Raw genomic sequence first — 26071 nt, forward strand, 5'->3', positions numbered from 1 at the left:
ACTACATAGAAAATACTTTATAATAAAACTCATCTGTTAAAGAAAATGATGATAGGACATTCATTATAATAAATCAAATATCACATAGCTGAGAGGGTGATAGAGCAGATCGGTATCCCTCGATTAACAATGTTTTCTCGGGACCCAATCTGCTCTATCACCCTCTCAGCTATGTGTTATTTATATCTTATCACATATTTGTTACGGATACGGATAAATTTTTAAGATTTACCTGTTATGTTTCATTAAATTGTTCTAATTGAACTTTTTTCCCCTCTTTTCTGCAACACTTAAATATTTGATAAATAGCTTAAAGATTATAACATGTTTTTCCATATTTGCCCTGGTATCATCCCTCGACTCATATCGGCCCTCGGCTAAAGCCTCGAGGCCGATATGGGAGTCTCGGGATGATACCAGGGCTAATATACACAAATGTAGAAAAGGGCATGTTATAATTTATACATATTGATTGCATCCAAGAATGGTCGCATATATCATGTGGATTCTGTTTAGGTTGTCATGAATCACACTAATTTGTATCTAAATTGGTATTAACCAGTATATAAATCAGAGATAAACGTCGTAATGTAACTAAACATCAGTAAGTAAAATATATTGGGATGCTAGAATATATAAAGAATAAAAAAATAATAATGAGTAAGATAAAATAAAATGTAGAGAAAAGTAATAGACAATTTAAAGAATATAGAAATAAACAACACCCCCAATCCGGACCCTCATTGTATACACGAGAATCTGGATGGAAACACAGAATATATAGAATAATAGATAAGGACAGTAGGAAGTGATGCATTAATAAAAAAAGATAGAAAAAAAAATAATAAATGTTTGAGAATAAAGACATGAAACACCCCTGGGTGTTGAAACAGTAACGGATTGGTATGTACTCATATTGGTAATAAATGCTAAAAGTTTACATGCGGACAACTGCAGTTCTCCTCTGCACTTATGTAGAAAGAAACTAAACGGAATAAAATGAATTAAAACTTAAGATAACCAAATGTAACTGCATTCGCTCCTTTCCATTTACCTCTTTAGACTGATTTGTAAACAACAGATGATTCAGTAATAGAAGAAAAGAACCAATCGGATGATGTTGACGATTTAGAGTTTAACGTCCAGTGACAAATATCATGTGCATATGAGAACGACAACACGTTATATGTACCCTGTGTTGTATTAGAAAGACACTTTCGGACGGATTTGAGAACGTGCTACTTTGAACAGACACAAAAATTAAGGCTGAAGAAAACGTTAATAATAGATTCATGCATATTCCAGCAGGCAATCCATATTCATATATTGAAGTGACACACCCCTTAATAAAATGCAAAGGAAGTAAAAATAAAAATGTTCTTACTAGAAGGATACTGTTGCAGCGTATTGTCATTTTTTTTTTACTCAAGAGCATCTCATTCTTAACTTTTTCAAAGGGAAAATATAAAGGTAGCCCAACTATTGTCGTGGCTAAATAACTCTTAACTGACACAATTTCAATTGTCCAACCCATTAACAGACTTTATTCCCATAATGTTCACTAAAACGGGGTATTACTCACGTTATATTACAATTATGAAATATTTACTAATTTCAATTTATATTTTAGAACCAAAGTACGATTTTGTGTCCTTTAAATATTATCTAAAATTGTTTTTTTCGCCTTTCATTACAAAAATTGCTATGCGTATAAGCATAAATACTACATACTTGCGCGACGCCTTTTAGTTTTACTAAAAACTGCGCAGACTATGAAACGTTTTTACAGTTGGAAAATGTTCTATGATATATATCATTTTGTCAGACACTTTTCTTTTTTTGATTTGATTCTTATAATGTACCTAAAATCTGTATATTAAATAGATTTTAATATTAAAATTGTGCGTTTTACTCTTAACAGACGTATAACCAACCCGATTAACAGACCAACCGCAGATATAGCCGCATACTCAATATAGATTAACCGACCTATCTCTCGGTTAGCCGAGTGTCGGCCGTGGATTAAATACAATTTAGTGTCAGATTAGTCGTTCATGCAAAAGACGATGTTGAGTCCTTATTTCTGTCTATCTTAATAATGCATAAGATTGAATTATCGCAAACAAACAAAAAACGAAAACGTAGTTCATATTCTAATTACGATCCCCTGAGCATTAAAACAAAAGAAGGAAGTTAATTAGTTATTTTAGGAAAATATGTTGCTTCACATCATTTATGTTTGCAGGCGTACAGTAATGAATTGTTACGTTGTTACGTATCGCTAGATTCTGAACTAAATCCGTTTATTTATCAATTGAGAGAGAGGGAGGGGCAAAAAAACCCACATCGTCACACTTAGGAACTTTACTGTTGTTTTTTTTTCACTTAAAAATCTTTAAGATTAAGATAAAATCAGTTATTAAATATAGCATGTTGACTGAACTTTAGCCCGTAACCTTTTTTTCTTATATAACCGTTAAATACAATACTAAAACGAGCTAATCGACAATGTCTTTGTGTTGCACCAAATTGTATTTTTCGGTTAACCACACAGAGACAACCCCAACTCATTTTCGAAATCTAGCAGTTATGATAAGGCCATTTTATTTTCTTGAATTCGAAATATAAATTAATAAATCCAAGTATTCGTCATTGTTTGAATTTTGTCTTGCATATTTCCGTTAGTACTTCAAACTTGTTGAACTTGCAAAACTGCATACACTGAGAGAATAGCCAGAACGTGTTCCACTTTAATTATCGCCTGCGTCGGCTCGATGACAGATGAAATAACGCAAATGTACTGAAATAGGAACAGGTATACCAGTCAACATTTAAATGAGTATTGTCCTCCTTTTATAACTCATCAATTTAAAGATATAATACGAACACATACATAGAAATAATCGTTAATTCCTTTTTTATGGTTACACAAATAATTAATCTTTTTTTTTTTATTAAATACAATTTACATATGTTGAAACTAAATAAAATTTTCTTATTTGTATGATACTCAAACGATTTTTTCTGGAATTTTTCATAGTAAATGTGTATCCAACATGTATTGAGAGAGGCACAGATGATCAACACATTCCTTCGATAATAAGTACCATTCATAGAAATACGAGTGATAAACACTTGGCATTATCAAGATCTCGGAGTAATACCAGGGCAGATATGGAAAAAAGTATGTATCAATGTATTTATTACTTATTTGTGAATCATGAGAAATAACTTTTAAAACAAAACAAATGCAAAACAGGTATTGTTTTACTATTTCCTACTTAATACTTTGGCATCATGATTCGACAACAAAACATTAATGTTTTTCTGTTCCGCCATAACACAAAATGATAAAAATAACAAAAGTGAACTGCTTTGTTCTTTCGAACTGTGGGAAATAACGCTTTGTGAAATGTGCGTATTGTTATGCGTTTACTTTTCTACATTGGCTAAAAGTATAGGAGGAGGGTTGAGATCTCATAAACATGATTAACCCAGCCGCAATTTTGCGCCTGTCCCAAGTCAGGAGCCTCTGGCCTTTGTTAGTCTTGTATGATTTTTAATTTTAGTTTCTTGTGTATAATTCGGAGTTTAGTATGACGTCCATTATCACTGTTCTGGTATACATATTTTTAAGGGGCCAACTGAAGTACACCTACGAGTGCGGGAGTTTCTCGCTTCATTGAAGACCCATTGGTGGCCTTCGGCTGTTGTCTCTTTGACACATTCCCCATTTCCTTTCTCAATTTTATTATTTACAGTACATGCGACTAAATGCATCTATGATTCCGCATCGTTTATCACACTGTTCTGTTTTAAGATAGTATTGAACTGCCTACAAACTAACGTACCATTGGTGAGGGGTTACGTAGGTCAGAAAACATATAAGTGAGACTATGCAGGTGACCTGCTGTAAAACAACATTTTGTCGCTGGTCGAAATGGTCTTTTACCAATGACATTCAAACGTTCCCTTCCTAAATCAACCCTTATTTGATACAAAAGTACCAGTTTTAAAAGTTCAGGGTCATCAATAACCTTTGACCTTTGGGTCGATGTTCATCATTTATTTGTCACTGTTTATGACATATTTCAGTAAAATGGTCAATCAACAAAATTTCAAACAAATATGAGACTATGCGTGCCCAAACTTTGTTAATGGTTACAGAGACTTTTTATTAATTATTCTACTAAAATATGCATTGGAATTTTGTTCTGTGTGTATTTGTTTACAGCGTCATAACTTTTACAATAAATCAGACATATGCGAAATAAAGAATACACATATACAGTTATCCATAGAATTAACTTTCTTCCAAATGACTTAGGGGTTCTCTAAAAAAAATCTTTAACGAACATGTATTTTTTAAATGGTTTAGACTAGAAAATGACACATTGTGATTGCATGTACAGGATTACTTGTCCAATCTAAATGTAGGGCTATTCCTGTCTGATTAAATTTTTAATAGAAAATAGAAGATTTGGTATGATTGTCAATGAGACAGCTCTCCACAAGAGACCAAATGACACAGAAATTAACAACCATAAGTCACCGTACGGCCTTCAACAATGAGCAAATCCCATACCGCATAGACAGCTGTAACGGCATAATTTACGTACAAAAAAATTAACGAAAAACAAATGTTAGCGGGACCCCAACCTCCTCCTAACCTAGAACAGAAGTGTAACAGTACAACATGAGAACAAACTATAAAAATCAGTTGAAAAAGATTTAACTCATCAGATGGATGCAAATAGAAATAAATCTAACAAAAACACTGAGTGAACGTGACTGGGTTGTTGTATATCCCAACAACAAGAAGACCCTTAGTACAAATCTGAGAGTACTCGCAGTTACTGACAGCTAGTTCAAAGCCGCTAACAACTAATAAAAAAAACATGCATCTAAGACTAAATAAGCAGCCTTTCAACGTTTAGTCATTAAAGTTTAAACGTTTTACTAATTTAAAAGAAAAAAAGATTGCCTTCATACACATTTTACCAAATATGATTTATATGACTCAATTAGATGGAAATAAAACCTTTTTTTTTCGAACTAACTTATTTTTTTTAACAACCAAATAATTATTGTAACAAGTGTTCTTCCCTTTAACTATATTTGTTCTTCAGTTTTCAGTTTAAAAGAAAATTTTACCGAAGTTAACATAAAAAATTGTCAGACTTAAAGTTTATATAATTTTATTTTTGTTAGACAGAAAATTAAATGCGTTTTATAAAGGTGTAATATTACTAGGTGATTTGAAAATATGAATTTGATGATAAATGTAAACGACGCGTTATTTCAATTATTGAATAAAATTTATATAGGCCAACTTCATAATATAAACTCCAAAGAGATCTTTAAATTTTAACTACAACAGAAAACCATTAAAAATTTAAATTGATTGTCATCAGAAATAAAATTTAATAATGTGAACTTCCTTATCCAGTAAATCTGATTCTCAGAATTTTCGACGGAAGTATATTTCCATATGTTATGAAATTATAGTATGTTAACCCTGCATAGATAATCAGTATTAAAATAAATGGGGGAAGTCTATAAAAGCAGACAATACCAAATACTAGACTATATCGAAGCAAAGGTGAAATTTATAGTTTATTTTAGTAAACACAAGAAAGTCAAGGTTGTCATACTCTTACGTCCAAGATATGTAAGGGTAGTAGTATAATTGGAAAAGGGCGATACAGTATTTCAAGAACTGTGACAGAGGAGCAACCGTTTGAATGTGCGAATGTGGCTTGTTATATTTTGTAATATGTGCGTACTGGTTGGCAACAGTCAATCAAACAGTTTGATTTTTTTTTTTTGGTAAACAACGTGAATACTAGTATAACTTTTTTTCTGTTCTACAGTTTTCAATTGTGTAAAAATTTCCAACCTTGATCTTTACATTTAACAAATGTTGTATGTGTCGATAGGTTGTTGTCTGATTGACAAATAGCCCAAATATATCCTTTTTTGATTAAAATAAACAATAAGTATTGCTCTCAGTCGATAAAAGAAAAACGTACGTTAACATGTGTCGACTCAATTTTGTAAATTGTATGTACTGTTTACGTCATGTACCTCACATTATTTCTATTGAATTATAATGATTACGTTTGAAACATTATGTATAGGTTCAATCTACGAACGCTCAAGACAATGACTTGTTAACTAGTTTTATAATGCTGTATTAACGCTTACAACTAATTAAAAAAAACATGCATCTAAGACTAAATAAATAAAGGCAACAGTAGTATACCGCTGTTCAAAACTCATAAATCCATGGACAAATAACAAAATCGGGGTAACAAACTAAAACCGAGGGAAAAGCATTAAATATAAGAGGAGAACAACGACATAACACTAAAATGTAACACACAAAATCCCACGAGAATAACAAATATAACATATATATATAACATCAAAACCAAATACATGAATTTGGGATAGACAAGTACCGTGACACGTCTTATCGCAATGTGAATTTACACTCAAAAATAAGAGAAAACAAACGACACAACGTTATAATGTAATACACACAGAAACGAACTATAATATAACAATGGCCATATTCCTGACTTGGTACAGGGCATTTTTAAAGGAAAAAATTGTGGGTTGAACCTGGTTTTGTGGCATGCCAAACCTCGCACTTTTATGGCCATGTGAAATATAACATCAAAATGACAACACAGGACTACAATATAAAGAAATTGGAGAACACAATTGACAAAGAATCACACGAACAACAGCCAACAAAAGGCAACAAGTTCAAAATTTTAATACGCCAGAAGTGTATTTTGTCCACACAAGACCTACGCGTGACGCCCAGATACAAAAGTTTGAAAGCCGAAACGAGTACAAAGTTGAACAGTATCGAGGACCAAAAGATCAAAAAGGTTGTGCCAAAAACGGCAAGGGTTTTCTGTTAGTTACCAGAAAATCCCTATAATTTAGAATAATTTATACTTTTGCAAACAGTAAATTTTATAAAATGAATATTCAAAAGATGTAAATGATAAAACTGAAGTATTAACTAACTACAGGAAACAACTGAAATACATTTACATAACCAGACATTTGAAACACAAAAGTAGACACATCCGAATTAGTTTAAACCTCTACGCCAAGTGTCGTCCTATTTGAAACTGAAAAATGACGAAAAAAATGACGTCATTTGAATTTGTAAAACAGATCATTAAAATATGAAAAATGACGTCACATAAGAATGAATAAGATAGAATTATAATTGATTTAAGATTATATATATGAACTAAATACTGATATTGCATTTTTATAACAAAGCCCATTTTAATACTTATTAATATCAAACTAAAGTAGCAATTAACTATATTATAAAACTATGTCCGGTTTGTTTTGAATCTAACTTCAAACGTAAAATATCGTACTGATTACGTTGAACGAAATAAAATCTGATAAATGAAGGCGGTGATTAATTTTCTTTACCATAACACATAAATATAATAGAAAAGACGTCAACACATTTGACAAAATCCGATGAGAATTACAAATATAACATTAAACATTTAAACTAAATACATGAATTTGGGATAGACAAGTACCGTACCACGTCTTATAGTAATGCGAGTTCACACTCGGCAAAACAGTCACAATCGGGAATAAGTCACGTTTGGTAATTAAAAGATTGGACGACATTATGACAAAACACAATCTACCATGTGGTAAAAACGTCCTTAGCTAGTTTGGTCAACGACACATCGTATGGATCCACCAAATCGTGATGGTGTCCATAAAATTTACGGAGTGTCAATTTTAATCTGTCCTCCTCATAACTTTGTTGGAGCAGCCTTTCAACGTTTAGTCATTAAAGTGTAAACGTTTTACTAATTTAAAAGAAAAAAAGATTGCCTTCATACACATTTTACCAAATATAATTTAAATGACTCAATTAGATGGGAATAAAACCTTTTTTTTCGAACTAACTTATTTTTTTAACAACCAAATAAGCGATCATAAACAGACATATTCGGTGACGCCATTTTGCAAAGGAAACATATTCATTCCTTAAAAATTTGCATTCAGTACAAAATAATAAGCTATGAAATTTTCTCGTGGTTTATTCCTGACTACGCTAAATTTAGCATTTTTATTGTAACAAGTGTTTCTCCCTTCTACTTCTATTTGTTCTTCAGTTTTCAGTTTATAAGAAAATCTCACCGAAATTAACATAAAAAATTGTCAGACTTAAAGTATATACAATTTTATTTTTGTTAGACAGAAAATTAAATGCGTTTTATAAAGGTGTAATAATATTACTAGGTGATTTGAAAATATGAATTTGATGATAAATGTAAACGACGCGTTATTTCAATTATTGAATAAAATTTATATAGGCCAACTTCATGATATAAACTTTAAAGAGATCTTTAAATTTTAACTACAACAGAAAACCATTAAAATTTTTAATTGATCTTCAATAGAAATAAAATTTAATAATGTAAACTTCCTTATCCAGTAATCTGATTCTCAGAATTTTCGACGGAAGAATATTTCCATATGTTATGAAATTATAGTATGTAAACCATGCATAGGTAATGAGTTATTAAAAAAAATGGGGGGAGTCCATAAAAGCAGACAATACCAAATACTAGACTATATCGAAGCAAAGGTGAAATTTATAGTTTATTTTAAACATAACAAAGTCAAGTTTGCCATACTCTTACGTCCAAGATATGTAAGGGTAGTAGTATAATTGGAAAAGGGCGATACAGTATTTCAAGTATGTCGACAAGAATATAAGAGTAAAACAACAGAAACACTTAAGTGTAACAAAAAAACATATAAATCTATATTGAAAGCATAATATTAATACATTTTGTTCAATTCTTAAATGATCGTCGTGGTAATTAATTTTAGAGATCAATTGTCCAGTATGTTGATTGTTATTGTTAATCTTGAAAATATAACACTAATCATCACAAAGAATCAGCATATATGTATTTGAACAGTGGTAAGCGGATTAAATTTAAAGGTAGATTTATAGGTTAGACAATACTTGGTCATGTTTTATGAAGATTTAAGCCCAAGGCGAAGCCGAGGGCTTCAATCTTCATAAAATATGACCAAGTATTGTCTGACCAATTTAGAACATATTCACACTTTCGAGTGACCTTACAAAATTATCCTTTCCCATTGTAATATTCAAACCTAAATAAGAGTTCACTTTTTATAGTGATCTAAATGTAAAACATAGGTAATCATCATTTCAATGGATGGAATGAAATAGCCCTGACATTGTTTGTGAGGAAGGAATGAATAAATTGCTTTTGTTCTGCTTCAGGTAAAATTTAATACTTACATGTATATATCTTGAGATTAATTTTTTTTTAAAAGCAACACAATGTTATATACATTTAATCCCCTTTTTGAAATTTGATTTTCTTTATAAATGTAAAACTCTGTATAAATATTTAAATTCAGACCATTCAACATTAAATGCTTACTTTTTATTGAAAAATTTACATGTATTGTGTTTCTCCAAAAAAAATCTATTGCTTTATATATATCAGCAGTCTGGCATTGTTTTCTTGAAAGAAAAAAAAATCCCTCAAATTTCAAGAATATAAATTAAATAAATACTTCTAAATGTTTTGTTTTAAATATTTGCTCTTTTATGTATGAAAATTTGCAAAATTCTAAATGTTTTGTTTTAAATATTTGCTCTTTTATCTTTAATCAGTAGGCTTTTTCCCCATGGACAATGGGCCATTCCAGTTAATGTCTGCTAAAGGGGGATGGATGGTCCTTTCTGAGGGGCGTAAAATTTATACATCTTAGGGGTGTTATTTGGGTTTTTTTTTCATCTGACACGTACAAATATATGCAAAAAAATATCTGAGGGTCTCGCAGCAGTAGGTGATTTTTTCCCATGAAAGCCCATCGGCCCAATATGAACAGACACTCTACTTCTGCTAGGTCTTAATTTTTAGATCTGATGGGTAGTTTTCATGATGTTTTTTCTGATACCTATTAAAAAAAATCTCCCCATCCATCCCCACCTGTCAGAAATTAACTGGAATGGCCCAATGCCTCAGGGGATTGTACACTTGTTTAGTGAAGTTATTAAGAGTTCACTTTCATAATTAACTGACAATGAAAAGTCAGTCATGTATAGCATTTCATAGTGCATGGAAAACCATGTACTATGAAATTAGAGGGGGAAAACTGACTTTTCATTTGACGAGAAGGGGTGAGTATGTTCTAAATAAAAATAAGAAGATGTTGTATGTTTGTCAATGAGACAACTCTCACAAGAAACCAAATGACACAGAAATTATCCATATTAGGTCACCATGCGGCCTTAACAATTAATTAATCCCATACCGCGTAGTCAGCTATTGCTTAAACATACACCTATAAATCTCCATCGTCCAAAGCTTTGTCATACTTTAGGTTGTCATTTGTAAATACCGCTGTTTCTCAAACCACGCCTCTTTTGGAAAATATATGATATTCATAGATAATTTGATTTGTTGGTAGTAATCAAAGGTACCAGGATTATAATTTAGTACGCCAGACTCGCGTTTCGTCTACATAAGACTCATCAGTGACGCTCATATCAAAATATTTATAAAGCCAAGCTAGTACAAAGTTAACATACTCGTTCACGGCTGGTAATCTACACACGCAGAACATTTGGTTCTGCAATGAAAACCGTGAGAGGATTTTCCGGTTGTGCTTGAGTGGAGTAATTGTCACCGCTTCAAAAGGTATGTACATTTCTAAATCTCAATTTTCTTATTCAACTGATCAAAATATTGAAAATCGGAGAATGCTATGCTGTGGTGAATACTTTAACGAAGAGATACATGTATCATTTACTGTTGTACGTAGAGTTGAACTCCTACAAAATCAGTTGTCCCACGAGAAATTGCCTAAAAAAGTGACATTTCAATTTTGAAATGGTTCTATTTACAGACCTACAAGTTCAAATTTAGTTTTTTTTCGTGCAATTGGTATGAATGTTGTTTTTGGCGGCGTGTGCGCTGTCCTGTGTTGATAGACGTCTTAATAATTCCAAAAACTACATTTTTTCATGAAGTCATGCGTGAGGGGATCGGTTCTGATTGAGGACATCGTGAATGCGTGAGGGGAGGTACAAATCATATCTTTATATTCAAGCTATGAGTCGTTGAAGCTTACCTAAATTCGGCTACATTGTTCATGAAAAAAACATATGTTAGTGTGCTTAAAAAAGTTTATGAGATTAGATTATGAAATAATTGTAGGAACCTAGGTTTAATAATATGTTTCACGAAGAATAAAGACAAAAAATGTTGTCAACGATTTTGTTTTCTTGCTACAAGTAAAAACTAGACCGATTATTTGCCCACATCTGCAAATTTGGAGACAGATTTGCAATTCAATAGTTAGACTTTATTCATATAAAGAATATGTATTTGGTGATTGATTGTATAAATCAAAATATTTAAACAAATATCAAATATGTTTTTAGAATCATCTTTTTTTTAAATAAACTAATTTAGGGGAGATAACTCCTTTCATAAATGTGTATAACATGATTTTTCCATTAAGCTTTTTTCAACTGATTTTTACAGTTCCCAGAGGGTTTAGTTCACTTCGAGGGCGGGGATAACTTGTATCTCCATGGCTTTTTGTAGAGAGTCAATTTCAGTCCTCTTTTCCTTTTTCCTTTGAACAATGACATTTTCTGAAATTGAACAAACAATTTATAGTTTGATTTCATTGAATCAGTGATCAGTTTACGTCTATTAAAGTATAAGGATAAATCTGTGCTTTTTAATCAGCATTGATTTGATCACATTTATTCATTGAGTCAACAAAAGTCACAAAGCCAAAGATTAAAAAAAAATGTTTGTACTTCCCCTCACGCATTCACGATGTCCTCAATCAGAACCGATCCCCTCACGCATGACTTCATGGAAAAATGTTGTTTTATGGAATTATTAAGACGTCTATCAACACAGGACAGCGCATACGCCGCCAAAAACAACATTCATACCCATTGCACGAAAAAAAAACTAAATTTGAACTTGTAGGTCTGTAAATAGAACCATTTCAAAATTGAAATGTCACCTTTTTAGGCAATTTCTCGTGGGACAACTGATTTTGTAGGAGTTCAACACTACGTACAACAGGAAATGATACATGTATCTCTTCGTTACAGTATTCACCACAGCATAGCATTCTCCGATTTTCAATATTTTGATCAGTTGAATAAGAAAATTGAGATTTAGAAATGTACATACCTTTTGAAGCGGTGACAATTACTCCACTCAAGCACAACCGGAAAATCCTCTCACGGTTTTCATTGCAGAACCAAATGTTCTGCGTGTGTAGATTACCAGCCGTGTCGTTCCCAGATATGATCTCTATGTTTCATCTCATAGAGACATAACTTGGGACTGTTACCAGTATAAGAACATACTATTGCGGTGAAAATAAATTCTGAAGTAGGCAAACCTTAAATGTAGGGTTAGTATATAGTTTTATTATTTTTTTAAAGTCTACCAAATTCAGGGCATATAAATGTTAAAAATATGCCGTACAGTCCTATGTTTTGACCTTTGAACAAAATAATAGTGCATATCGACTTTCTATTCTAGGAGATAATTTGACAGAGCCCATTATGTTCGTTCGATGCACAGACATTATAATAGTGAGTTGCTCATAGTGACTAATCTTGCAATCTCCGTGTTAATATGTTTCTTTCCCAACAATTTGCACAATTTAAAGAGAAACAATTAAAAGAGAAACTTCATTTTGATGTGCCATTTTACTTGTTTGTTCGTTAATCTAGAACTGTTGTACAAAATATTACATATCACAATCAAAAAAAGTTAAATGTGTGTATATATTCATAACAAATCATTTACAAATAAGAAAAAAACAGAATGCCTTTTGTTGTGTAAATTCAATGTAAAAAAATATTGTGTACAGGTCGAAACTTAAAGACAAACATCATTATACAGTTGGTATCTATACAATTCCGTTTCGATTGTTGTACTCCACATTTAAGGTTACATCGGATAAAGTCCGTTTGAATATGCGTAGTAATTCAACTTCAGAAGTGTTAATCTTTGCATCATATTAATCGATTCCTTTAGAATTTTGGGCAATACATTTAAATTGGTGCTCAAGCAACAAATTTGCATCAAGCTCCTACAGCATATTCAACTCGTCGTTCGATTTTTAATGCGGGAAATGATAACATTTTAATGGTGTTTTTTTTTCTTTCAATTTACTTCTATTTTTTCTATTTACAAGAACATGTTCCAGTAAGTTTATAATGAAAAGCGTCCGTGCTTAAATAGGAAAAATATTTTATAGATTAGTTTCAGTTTTTATAGTGGAGGTAATATTTTTACACTAGATTGTCCACTGTTCACCTTGCATCTAGCTAACAATGTGCTTGCAAGAAACATGCCAAAATGCATGAAATTCTAGACGCAACGTGAGATATTGCTACCATTCAGTGTAACAAAAAAAAACGTTAAATTAGAAACGCGCACTATCAAGTTTATCCTGCCTTCCTTGTTGGGTAAATGCAAAGTATAGCACACATGTAAAAATGCTGAAATATTCCATTCAAATATGATTTTATAATTTACATAGGATATTACATTTTACATCTATTAATAATATGTTCTTTTGGGGAATATTTCTGCATTATATAAACAACCCAAATATGATTTTATTTAAGCAGTAGAACAAGAGACAATTAAATGGCTTATAGTTATGACACTGATGTTTTCTTAACTGTTTTATCGTTTTATAGATGTGGGTTTTTGTAATATGTGCTTCATTTCGTTTTGTTGAAAGTAGGACTTTTACATTAAGTGGAGGAAGAAACCCGCGAATGCAGTTCATGCCTTTCCATATTACGCTTGTGGCAACGTCAAATAATGTTAACGGACAACCTTGCAAGACATTTTCATTAATCCTTAACTTTTATAGGTAACCCTGTAATCTTAATACAATTTGGTGTCACAATTTCAACTTTTAAAGTACTTTTTATTTGTATAGTAATCAAAGCCGAAAAATAATCTTCACGAAATCAAATCTCTGTTTTTTGGCAGTAAAAGTTTTGTGAAGGCAAGAAAGTTTAACTAGGACATTACCGCAAGACATTGCAAACCTATTGTTTTGAATTGAATATGTAGCCCAATTCATTCATCAATTTGAACTTTTGGAGCTTACACTTAGTACAAAACGATCGTGCTTACAATTTAATAAACTATTTGTCAAAATTTTATTTTTTTAACTGAAATGTTTCAAGTTTCCAAACTGTAAAATTTCCCCTTGGACAGTCATTTATACATATTCAAAATATCTATGTTAATTTTATATTGAGACGGCCATGTAAACCAGTACTGAAATATATCACGTTATAGAAAATTCATGCAAAATTTCGAAGAGTTGTGTTAGCATTTCGCGAATTGTTCGAGTTTAATGTTTCGAGTTTGTTACATTGGACAACGCTAAGTGAACGTTTTTTCTGATAATCTGAATCTTCCGAAGCCTATGAATATTATATTTTTTATTCTTTCTCTATCATAATGCGAAAATTTATGAAGCAATCTTTATTTTCACATATAATTTGAAATATTTATTTCAGCATTTCTAGAAAAAATTCCTAATCAAATATTTACTTAGCGCTATTTTTCGTGGTAGAAGTAATATCTAACGTTGCGTCCTAATCAATGCAATTTGGTTTTTAACAGTGAAACTTGTTTTTTACTAAGAAATAAATTTAGTCGTTATGAAATTTATTTGAACACAAAATGAACGAAAAACAAATATGTGTACACCTCCTTCGTAACAAAAAAAAAGATAGTAACAAAATTCTTTTTCTAAAAGTTCGTTACATCCTCAGAAAGTTATTGACCGAAATTATATCACAGCAATCTGGTGAAATCTCCTAGGAGCTATCTACGTTTACCAAATAAATGTGTCGTTATGTTATTGTAACCGATAAACCGTTTGCCGTATAAACCTTATCTTTTTATTTGATGTCATTGGTTCCTAACTTATGAGGTCATGGTTAAGTTCTCAATTTTGACTTTTAAATGCTTTTGCATTTTCTATGAAATTTTTAAACATATATGTAAAAGAACTTGTGCAAATTGTTTGCTGCTTTGGGGTGAAGATATGAAACATTTGGTCTGAAAAAAATCTATGAACGATTTAGATAATTTACGTGCCTTTATGGTCCTTTTGATTCTGTTGATAGTTTTGACTTTTCAGCGCTTAACATAACGCTTCAACACAATTTTCACAAAAGTGTTCCTTTCTAATTGAATGGTCGTTTGGTTTTGGTACATTTGATAGCAAATTTATTTCTTGCAACTCATAAAGCCTTCTCCTCTATAAATAGAAAGGTAAATATGATACATGTTCTTATTAGAGGTTTGATGAGATGATTGAAGCTGTTAATTTTCTCCATCAAAATAGTTCTGTACGTTTAGGCAACAAAGTTTATCGGCAGGTTTTTAAGTGCAATGTAGTCCTACGGTCACTAATTGCGTCCCTTTAATAGCAGACTTAATCTTATAGTGTTTTGAATCACAGTTTATGACAAAACTCATTTAAAAAAGAGCCGTCTAAATTTCAAATTCAACAACACTTATCGTTATCTTGATGTATCATGATATTGTTTTTGTTAAATAATCAACAGTTTTCTTAATACACATTTGAAATATACTCAATTTAAAAATTTAAACTCATTTCAAATGAATCACATATAAACGGCAATAATTGTCCTTTCCTAGATTAAGATATTTCATCATTACACATGAAACTCCACACAAAAATTTACGATATATCGCCCTATTGTTTATATTCCTATGTTGGATGGTGATTTTCCTTTGAAACTTTTTTACGGTGTTTATATTTTACAACTCGTTCATTATGCCATGGCATTGTCTGTTGTGATATTTCGGATTTTAATTAACGTAATCAGTCTATGTATGTCAAGAATATATTATTAATTCAGGGCGTTCGCTACCCCAAATTACTTAAAACCTTTACTAAAGTATTCCATAGATATAAAGATTTGGTTTTGAAGTTTGGTTGTACCTGTAGAAAATATATTTCAAACGGGATAGCACATCCTCATTTTACGGAGATTATGTTTACCATGCCGGAAAATTTTAGAAACGATCCAGGTAACCTAACCGATTCTTTAAATAAACTTATTCTAAAAGGTTGCCAATTAAACAGCGTAATATTTTCTTTGTTTATTGTTTGCACAGTTTTTGTATTGTTCTTTTGCGCCATTGTCCTAGAAAAGGGAGGGATTGGGCGCCCACTAAAATGATTAACAACGCCACATTATGTATCTGCCTGCGCCCCAAGTCAGGAACCTGTAATTCAGTGGTTGTCGTTTGTTGTATTGTTTTATATTTGTTTTTCGTTCATCATTTCGACCATATTTTAGGCCGTATTTATAGCTGAATATGCGATATGACTTTGCTCATGGTTGAAAGCCGTACGGCGACCTATAGTTGTTAATTTCTGTGTCATTTGGTCTCTTGTGAATAGTTATCTCATTGGCAATCATACCACATCTTTGTAATGAAATGAAATCTTGAAACTTATTTAATCATTAATTCATCGTTTTTTCTTTCTTTATTACTATTTTATATTACAGAGTTAAACATAGCTGTAGATATGTTAATATTTATGCCAAGAAGACCCACGTAGCCTATGTTTTTAGGCAATCCTCCTTATTTAACAAATCATTAAATCAATTCGATTATATTTTTTATGTTAATATTTTAAATAAGTCTTTGACATATTTTCTAGTGTCTAATATTAGTGGTGCTAAGGACAAAGAATCATTAATGATGGTCAAGCTAAGACGGTTATTCCTACAAGAGCCAGACAAAATGAAGGAATTAAAACTGCTACTTCGTCATCATCTTCCCAGTGAGATACTACAACCGGAGAAGGAATTTCCAGACATTTTTGATGCTTTAACATTTCAAAGCAAAATAGAACTTGGCGAATACAGCTTCCTCTGTGACATCTTTTCTGAAATTTGTTTTGAGGCTGAAAAGATAACTCGTGAATATCAGGCAATAATTATAAATCTATTAGGTGAGCAACAGTTTCTTCGAATATTCTTTCTGATAATTTAACACTGCTAACCTCCTATATATTTAAATTGATAGGATTTATATGTAAGTTATATAACATGTTCATGATACTATTCCCAACAACCAAAAACATTGTTAAACAGTCCAATACAATACACATGAGAACAACTGACGGCAGGTTATCGGCAATTCCTATATTAAATGTGGCATAATGTGGATTCATTTAATTTCGTTGGTTTTAAATTTAATAATTTGAGGAAAAGGTTGTATTTTCATGGATTTTTGATTTCGTGGTTTTGACAAGTCTGCATACAAGCTAAAAGAAAAATTGTATTTCGGGGAACATTGAAATTTAAGGTTCATCTGTATTCACGAATTCCTCGAAATTGGTGTCCTACGAATAATTGTTAATCCACAGTAACTTCCGTTGCCCGATAATTTTTTTTACCGTGACCAAATGATAAGGAACATTCGTGTATTTCATACCATAATATGAAGAGATTTCTAATTGTTTACCCTAAAAACATATTTCAATCAACTATACACCTCTTATAATAGCTATTTTGTATTAGTTATCTGAGAAATATTTCATAGATCATCCAGCTATATAATCCAGCTGCTATACATCTTGACAAAATCATGAAAGTATAAAGTTAGAATCAAGCTTATCTCACTTAAATATCACCAAAATTGTACAAGTTTCTTTGAGGTTATCATGTATATTCTGCATGATTCTGTAAGTTATTTTATCATACACTAAGGTCACATCAAAATGCATAATTGATTTAATTGTAATTGGCGGTGAAAAATTATATTCTTAATGAAAAATTACGTTACAATTATGTTTCATAAGAATCAGTACCTTTGGTTTCTGGTATTAATTGCGAAGCATTCCAATATTAGATTTCATTTCCTAATTCCCCAATAAAATGCAACATGCATGACAGCATGTGCTTCACTTGACAGTGTCACAACACTGCATAGGGAAACAAACGAGAACGTTGATATACTTATACTAGTATTCATTATTTCATACATGGTTGTAGCATAAAATCATAGAATTAAACTCTTCTTTTTGTAATGATTAGTTACATGTACATACGATTTTTTATCTATGATTAGCTAAAGCATTTCGAAAATTATAATTTAATTGCATCAACTATGATTTTTTTTAGTTTCATCGTAGACTAGTATATGAAATTAAAATTTTTGGAATTAAAATTTAGTATTTTAAAACTATTCACCTTCATAAATCTAGGTATCAGTCCACTCGCTGCAGGAAACAAACCAGAAAAAAAAATCATACCCCATTGACATCCACTCCCACCTGACGCATGCGCGCCATAAACCTTTATCATTTGTTCCTTGAAATGTCAGGCACAAAGGGAGTAAATGGGAGGGAGGCGGGACCTCTGAGTTATGAAAGTGAGTATTTTATTTATAAACTAAATTTGGATTAAAAACATTTGGATTCCATTTCATTAAATACTTCGTCTTCATAAATTTGGATAACAGAATTTAACGAAGCGCTGAATCCTTCTCAACAGGAGGAGGCAAACAACCTGTTGAGCAGGAAAAAAATGTCCTAAGGAATAGAGGTTGTCATAATGAAGATGCATCTGACCTCCAAAAACCAGCTGCCATGCATTACAACATAGAGGAGGAATTAAAGGTTTTCTAAGAAGAGATGTGCTTTAACTTGATGGTTAGCTAAAACTTCAGATGAAACCAACTAAAAGGTCAACATGACGGTATTGCAAATCCAGATAAGCAGAAATGTAACAAATTCCCTTTTTTGATAGGAATGAACAACCTAGAAGAACCAACATGTCTTAATTTGCTCACGATACTAGGTTGCAAAGTTCTTGCAGGATACAACACCTGATTATCTGCAGTAAGACAGGAATATAAATCAACTCCGAACCTTTATGAGGAAATTGATTCTAAGCTATAAAAAAAGAAGAATCAGTGAGACGGATAACTTAGGACTTATCAGCCGGAAATCATTTATACGATTAATATTTGTAGGAGGCTGAATGCAAAGATTCAGAAGGAGGAAACAGAAGAACCTTCAAGACTAAATCCAAGTCCCAAGATGGAACCCAACGCCTTTGGCCCTCCAGATAAGCTTCCCCAACCATCAAACTCGCATCTGTAAACAGAGACTGGGTTCTGAAAGATCCAACAGATTTCCCTTCAGAAGATGTTTTTCCTGAAGATGAGGTAACAACCAAGGAAGAATTAGAACAGGTGGTTCCAATAGCTGAGAAATTGGGTGCCAAAACTACTACGACTGATACAACTGGATTGGACGAAAGTTTAGACGTCTTAGTGGAATGATTGAAACCAAGAAACCTTCCAGCTGAAGAAATTGCCTAGCTGGGACAGTCTAAAAGAGGGACGAACGATACCAAAGGGACAGTCAAACTCATAAATCCAAAACAAACTGACAACGCCGTGGCTAAAAATGAAAAAGACAAACAGAAAAACAATAGTACACACGACACAACATAGAAAACTAAAGAATAAACAACACGAACCCCACCAAAAACTAGGGGTGATCTCAGGTGCTCCGGAAGGGTAAGCAGATCTTGCTCCACATGTGGCACCCGTCGTGTTGCTTATGTGATTACAAATCCGGTAAATAGTCTAATTCGGTAGGTCATATTCATGAAAGGGAAGGAGATTGTAGTTACGACGTAAGGAACATATCCGATATCATTTGTGAAACGGTTATTCCATAACGGTCAACCAACTCGTGATGGCGTCCGTAAATTTTACGAAGGGATGATTTCAACTTCACCATTTGGAACTCTTGGTTTAATAGCTTCCTTGTGAGCAGCAAACCTCTATCAAGAAAATCATGATAGGAAATGCAAGCACGGGAATATCGTATCAATTGGGAGATATATACCCCGTATGCAGGTGCTGCTGGAATGTTGCTACTTAGAAATGGAAAGTTCACAATTGGAAAGCTGAAATCATCTCTTTTGTCGTAAAGTTTTGTTTTCAACCAACCCTCATTGTCAATTTCTAGATGTAAGTCAAGATATGAAGCCGACTTAACTGTATCTGTAGTATCCTTTATCTCTAGTTCGATTGGATAGATGCGTTCCACATAGTCACCAAATTTTGAATTGTTTAGTGAAAGAACATCATCTATATAGCGGAAAGTAGAGTTAAAGGATATTGCTAATTTCTTATCTTTCTTCCTAAGAAGTTCCTGCATGAAGTCAGCCTCATAATAATAAAGAAACAAGTCGGCGAGTAGAGGCGCACAGTTTGTTCCCATTGGAATGCCGACAGTCTGTTGAAAAACACGTCCTCCGAACGTAACAAATATGTTGTCAATCAAGAAATCAAGCATCTTGATAATATCAATTTCAGAGAATTTTTTGTTTGAATCAGAGTGATTCTTTACAAAGTAGGATTTATCCCTCCCTAAGACAAGATACTTGTATCTACGTTGGCCATTCTTTTTTATGAAGCAAAGTAATACCAACTCTTTCAATTTGTCTTTTAGTTTGGAATGTGGAATACTTGTGTACAGAGTAGAAAAGTCAAATGTTTTAATACTGTTACAAGATGAAAGAGAGTTAGATTGTATGTACTCTAAAAGATCTTTTGAATTTTTAAGTATCCACATCTGATTCACGCCACCTCTAGAATAGGCAGTTTCACAATAACTTTGAAGCCCGTCTTTGATTGCTGATAAAATAGATGTTAATAATTTAGAAAGAGGTTTCGTGGAGCACTTGGAAGACCCAGCAATATACCGTTGTTTGTAAGGACACTTATGTAGTTTAGGTATCCAATACAGTGATGGAAGATCCAGTTCTTCATCTTTGGATGAAATTCCAAAGGAACATAGAACAGACATATGATTATCCAGGATTTCCTCTTTGGTAAGTGTCGTGAGAGTATATGTTGAGTTTCCAAGTGAATTGTCAATACCTAATTCGTTTATCAAGCAGTTGATGTAGTGATTTTTACACACAAAAACGATGTTATTTGGGGCTTTATCTGCGGGGACAACAACATATTTGTCATGGAGGTCGGATAGGTGTTTTGCAACATTTGGGTCTTTAAAGATTGACGTAGCATGGGCATTGATGGACCCATTCAGTGTCTTAATTCTGATTTGTATCAACGACCTCACTGCCTTAATCCATTCGGAAAGAGTGTCTACGTCTTCCTTCTCGCGCTTAGCCCATTGCCTGGCATAATCCTCGACTGAATCCATCAAAATTTTAAAGTTGTATTTCCAATTGATGGATTTAGGCTCACGATATTTGGGACCTTTCAATAACACATTTCGTAGAGAAGTGTTATTAACAATGTTAAGGTCACCGGTAATAACGTGGCCAGCAGGATTATATGTGAATTTGGAACTAGCACAAGTGCAATCAGGAGGTTTAGACTTGAAGTCGTCAATATCGAGATCCTGCAAAACGCGTTTGTAATTGAAAATTTTAGTTGCAATAGGTTTGGTATAGGTATAAGAAATTATTGGTACAGATTGCACTAATTTATGATGAAGGACATCGCCTAGGTTGACGCCATCGAGACCTTTGTTGGCAAAGGAAAGATTAAGAAAAGACCTTTTCTCTTTTTCATCTTTTCCAATGCGAACTGGCTTGAAAAGTCTGTGACTTGCAATATCCGAAATTATAGCTTCAAGTTTGTATTGGTTTGAATGAGGGTTTGTAACAGTGGATTCCAAACATAAATTGAACAGAGAATGAAGTTTTGAAAGGGGTAATGAATAAAGTTTCGTGCGAATGTGATGAATACCTAATGGCTTTTGTATGAATGGCAGCAAGTCATTAATAGAGACATCATGCAGAGAAGGTGATGTATAATGACGATGACCATGACTGCGTCTACGTCGAGGAGTCGAGTTGAAAATATTCATCACATTCACCGAGTTGCACGAAGGACTAGATAGAATACCTATACCATCAATTTTGTCATTGCAGCCATAAGGTGTTGCAGTTCCCAATTGTCTAATCCAGTAGTCTTCTTTTTGTCTACGGAGAGTCGTTGAAAGATTAGGATTATTAGAGCTATGGTATATCTTTTCGATAATGCGAACTGTCATAGAAACGATGGAATGATCGGGCTGATTGAAATGCTGGTATAGAATGTCGTTAGCATTAAGGTTAATGTCTGATCTATGACCGCACATACGTTTGTTAAGCCTTCCTTTCGTTTCACCGACGTATACCAATCCGCAAAGGTTGCACTCTAATCCGTAGACGACATTTATCGATTTACAAATTCAGATCATCGTAACTTCTGGTAAAATATGACTTCTTGGTCAAATTGCTAGTGAATTCAGCATCTGTAATTAAAGTTTTGCAGCCTTTGGTCTCACATTTTGAAATGCGACAGTGTTGTACTGTGTCATCAAACACCAAAATGTTTTTAAGGAGAACTGAACATGGCTGTATATGTGTAATATTGCTATTGTCACTAGGACGATGATCTGAATGAGTTGTGTTTGAGATATTTGTCATGTCTGGTGATGAGGGGACACCTGCCGTATCAGAAAAAAACTGCATCAGAGCACTGACTAACTGTCGTACCTTGATTACCTTTGTTTCTGGTGGAAGCACTAAATCCATATCTGTCCAAAACAGTTCTTCCAGGAAAATGAAACTCTGACTGGGGACTATCTCTGATTTATCCCATGAAATAAAAAACAGAGTCTCTGGAGTTGAAAGATCGCAAGATCGGGGTGTTCCACCAGAAGAGATCGGCAATAACTCTTGATAAGAGAATCGTCTAGGTAGAAATGCGTGAGTACTGCATGAGTATGAAGATAAAACACCACAGCTGAAACAAGATTAGGGCTGCTATAGCCAGGCCAAAATGTATAGCCTTGAACTGTACACCTTGTCTGCCCAAACCAGTCTCAGGAAATAACGAAACTTGTTTGAGAGGTCGTCCATATTTCTGAATGAAGAGTCGACCTGATTGACCTATTGGTTTCCATTTTGATATTTTGGACCACCAGGTTCTGATTAAAAACAGAAAGGTATAGAACCGGTCTCATGTACAGCTGGGAATTAACTCTAGATGAAATGGAGAAAGAGGAGGGTGTTCCAAAAACAGAGGCTCTAATCCCCTACGTTAAATCGAAAGTACTCACTTTTCTAAAGTTATCAGAGTCAATTGATCTAGAAAGTGAGACATCCTGACCCCACTGGAAGATGAGGAATATGAGAAGTATAAATAACCTCGTCCAGTGAGGAACAATTTAAAGGAGGGGACAACACTCCCCTGCTTCTTACCCTTTTTAACTTTGACTTTCTTTCCATCTGTAAGTTTACGATGAGCAAAAGCTGATTTCGTAGGCTATGAAGAAGAGGAGGAAGAAGACTTGTTAATCTGATTAGTCTTGACAAATCTTTTCCCATCAGTGACATTAACATCTACCATGACAACAATAGGAGCCATATTCATCTCCTCTTGTACCTGATCTAAGGAAACAAAGAACAACTTGTCCTTAGACAAGGTAGAACTGAAAAGTCTCTGCTGGAGTGTCTATTCATAAAAATTCTCCTGTCCACATCATCATCATCATCATCATCATCATCATCATCATCATCATCATCATCATCATCATCATCATCATCATCATCATCATCATCATCATCATCATCATCATCATCATCATCATCATCATCATCATCATCATCATCATCATCATCATCATCATCATCATCATCATCATCATCATCATCATCATCATCATCATCATCATCATCATCATCATCATCATCATCATCATCATCATCATCATCATCATCATCATCATCATCATCATCATCATCATCATCATCATCATCATCATCATCATCATCATCATCATCATCATCATCATCATCATCATCATCATCATCATCATCATCATCATCATCATCATCATCATCATCATCATCATCATCATCATCATCATCATCATCATCATCATCATCATCATCATCATCATCATCATCATCATCATCATCATCATCATCATCACATACACATGTTCGACCAATATCTGATTGGTCTGTCTATATGATTTTTGATAATGTTCGTATATATAGTACTTCATTGTCGACAGCATTCACATTAATGTAGTATCCTGTGTTGAAGCACTATCTGCTCACACTGACGAACTGTCCGTTGTAAGTGAATGTTCCTTGCAAAATATGTCTAAGTTTGGGAGTCATTACTGCATTTAATTTTACCAAAGCACGTACATATTATCACGGGCTAATTGATTCCGTAATCCGACTTCAATAGTAGAATAGGCTTTTTCGGGCAAATGTCCTTATTGTCATACTAAAAATATCAATAAGTGTGTCACCTGGTAGTTGGTTTGTTGCTTTTATTTCAGTTTTATAGAACTGAGGTTCAATGATAAAAAAGTTCTTTTCTAAGGTTGGCAACCAAATTTGTCTTTACATCTTTCTTTACGTCGCTGTCAACCAATTTAACACTGTAACCATTACCAAATGTTTTCTTTGGAATAGAATAGAATTATACTAAACATATACAAGGGTCACAAGTGATAATATCCCTAATCAAAATATCCAACTTACGATTAAATACTACGCCTGCTGTCAAACACACTAAACCTTCGCATCAGCCTAGATCAATTTCTAATGTGTCTCATATATATCATTAGCCCCATAAATGCAATTATTTGAATTGCTTGTAGTCGTTATCCTTTAGCAAATACATGTGTATTTATATTTTTAGGACATCACATATCTGAACAGAAACGTAATAGCTTAGTCGACAAAGAACAGAACCTGGATAGCTTAGATAAAGAACAGAAACGTGATAGCTTAGTAGATAAACGTGAAGTTATAGGGGCAATGTCTAGTAAAAAGGTTAATTGTTCTGAAATTGTTGGGGATGTAGCGAATAAATATATATATGAATTAGCCAAAGAACTGGACGAAGAACTAGAATGCCGACAGAATATCAAAAAGATGGCACAGGTAGCAGTGCAGGAAGAAAAAAACATGAAAGCGAAACAACAATAAACAACAACTGTAATATATAAACAAAGTTGCTTATAAGAATTTTACCAATCAGAGTAACTTATTGGTAAAAAAACGTTTATAATGTGAATGCTTAAATGTGTTCTTCAGTTAAATCTCTTAAACGCACAAAACTTATCAATGTTTTAATCAATGCCATTTGTACAGTGAACGCACATTAATCTTTACACGATAAATGACGGTATCATAAGGTGTGTTTACTTGGAATTTAAAACAATGCAATTAGTGAAAAGATATTAACGCCTCAGTGACCCATTTTTTTAAAAAACATTTTGGGGGGTGTATCTGGTTAGATGCAAAGGAGGATCATTCTTAAACTAAACCAAAATTTTTTAAGGAAGTAATAATATAAAAAGTTGGACTGATGTAAAATGGTTAATTATTAGTCAAAAATGTCGATGTTATAAATACGTTAAATTTCCATTATAACGCTGATTAACACTTTGACTTATGAAAAAGAAAAAAAAAGTACAGCTTAATAATTCTTAGATGATTTGCATATAAGGAAATACGTTAATATGATTGGTCGAGGGGACTTCCGGTAGTTGTTCTTGAAGTTGTTTATTTTTCGATAGACGAAGTTGACCGAACTTCTTTTCGTTACCAATTTAAACCAGATGGCGGCGATAATAAAACAATCCGGATCGACGTTAATTTCAATTCGCGTTATTCGTAAAATCAAATGATAAACATAAAACATTCGTTTGAAGGATAATAAGTTTTTGTAGTTTAAATTTGACCAGATAGCAAATTTCATGGAAAATATATTTATGCGTTAACCAACAAATATATTTATGCGTTAACCAACAAATATATTCATGCGCCAGGTCTATTGAATTTCACTAATATACAATTTACGTGTGATAGAAGTTACGAGTGTTT

The 26071-nt window shown here is 32.9% G+C and overlaps 1 protein-coding gene across 2 annotated transcripts in view; it reads left to right on the top strand.

Annotated features, from left to right (window-relative positions):
* The window catches only part of LOC139519102 (uncharacterized), a 26952-nt gene extending 1646 nt beyond the window's left edge, over positions 1-25306 (top strand). Inside the window, exons 2-5 of one of the 2 annotated variants that reach the window (XM_071310899.1) lie at positions 3041-3184; positions 12633-12685; positions 16834-17127; positions 24882-25306. In XM_071310899.1, coding sequence (XP_071167000.1) covers positions 12667-12685; positions 16834-17127; positions 24882-25171 — 603 coding nt within the window. In that variant the 5' untranslated portion in view covers positions 3041-3184; positions 12633-12666 and the 3' untranslated portion in view covers positions 25172-25306. The remainder of the gene's footprint in view (positions 1-3040; positions 3185-12632; positions 12686-16833; positions 17128-24881) is intronic. The other variant, XM_071310900.1, reaches the window with a different exon arrangement.
* The last annotated feature ends 765 nt before the right edge of the window (positions 25307-26071 follow it).

The sequence above is a fragment of the Mytilus edulis genome, chromosome 4 (assembly GCF_963676685.1).
Source record: "Mytilus edulis chromosome 4, xbMytEdul2.2, whole genome shotgun sequence".
NCBI lineage: Eukaryota > Metazoa > Mollusca > Bivalvia > Mytilida > Mytilidae > Mytilus > Mytilus edulis.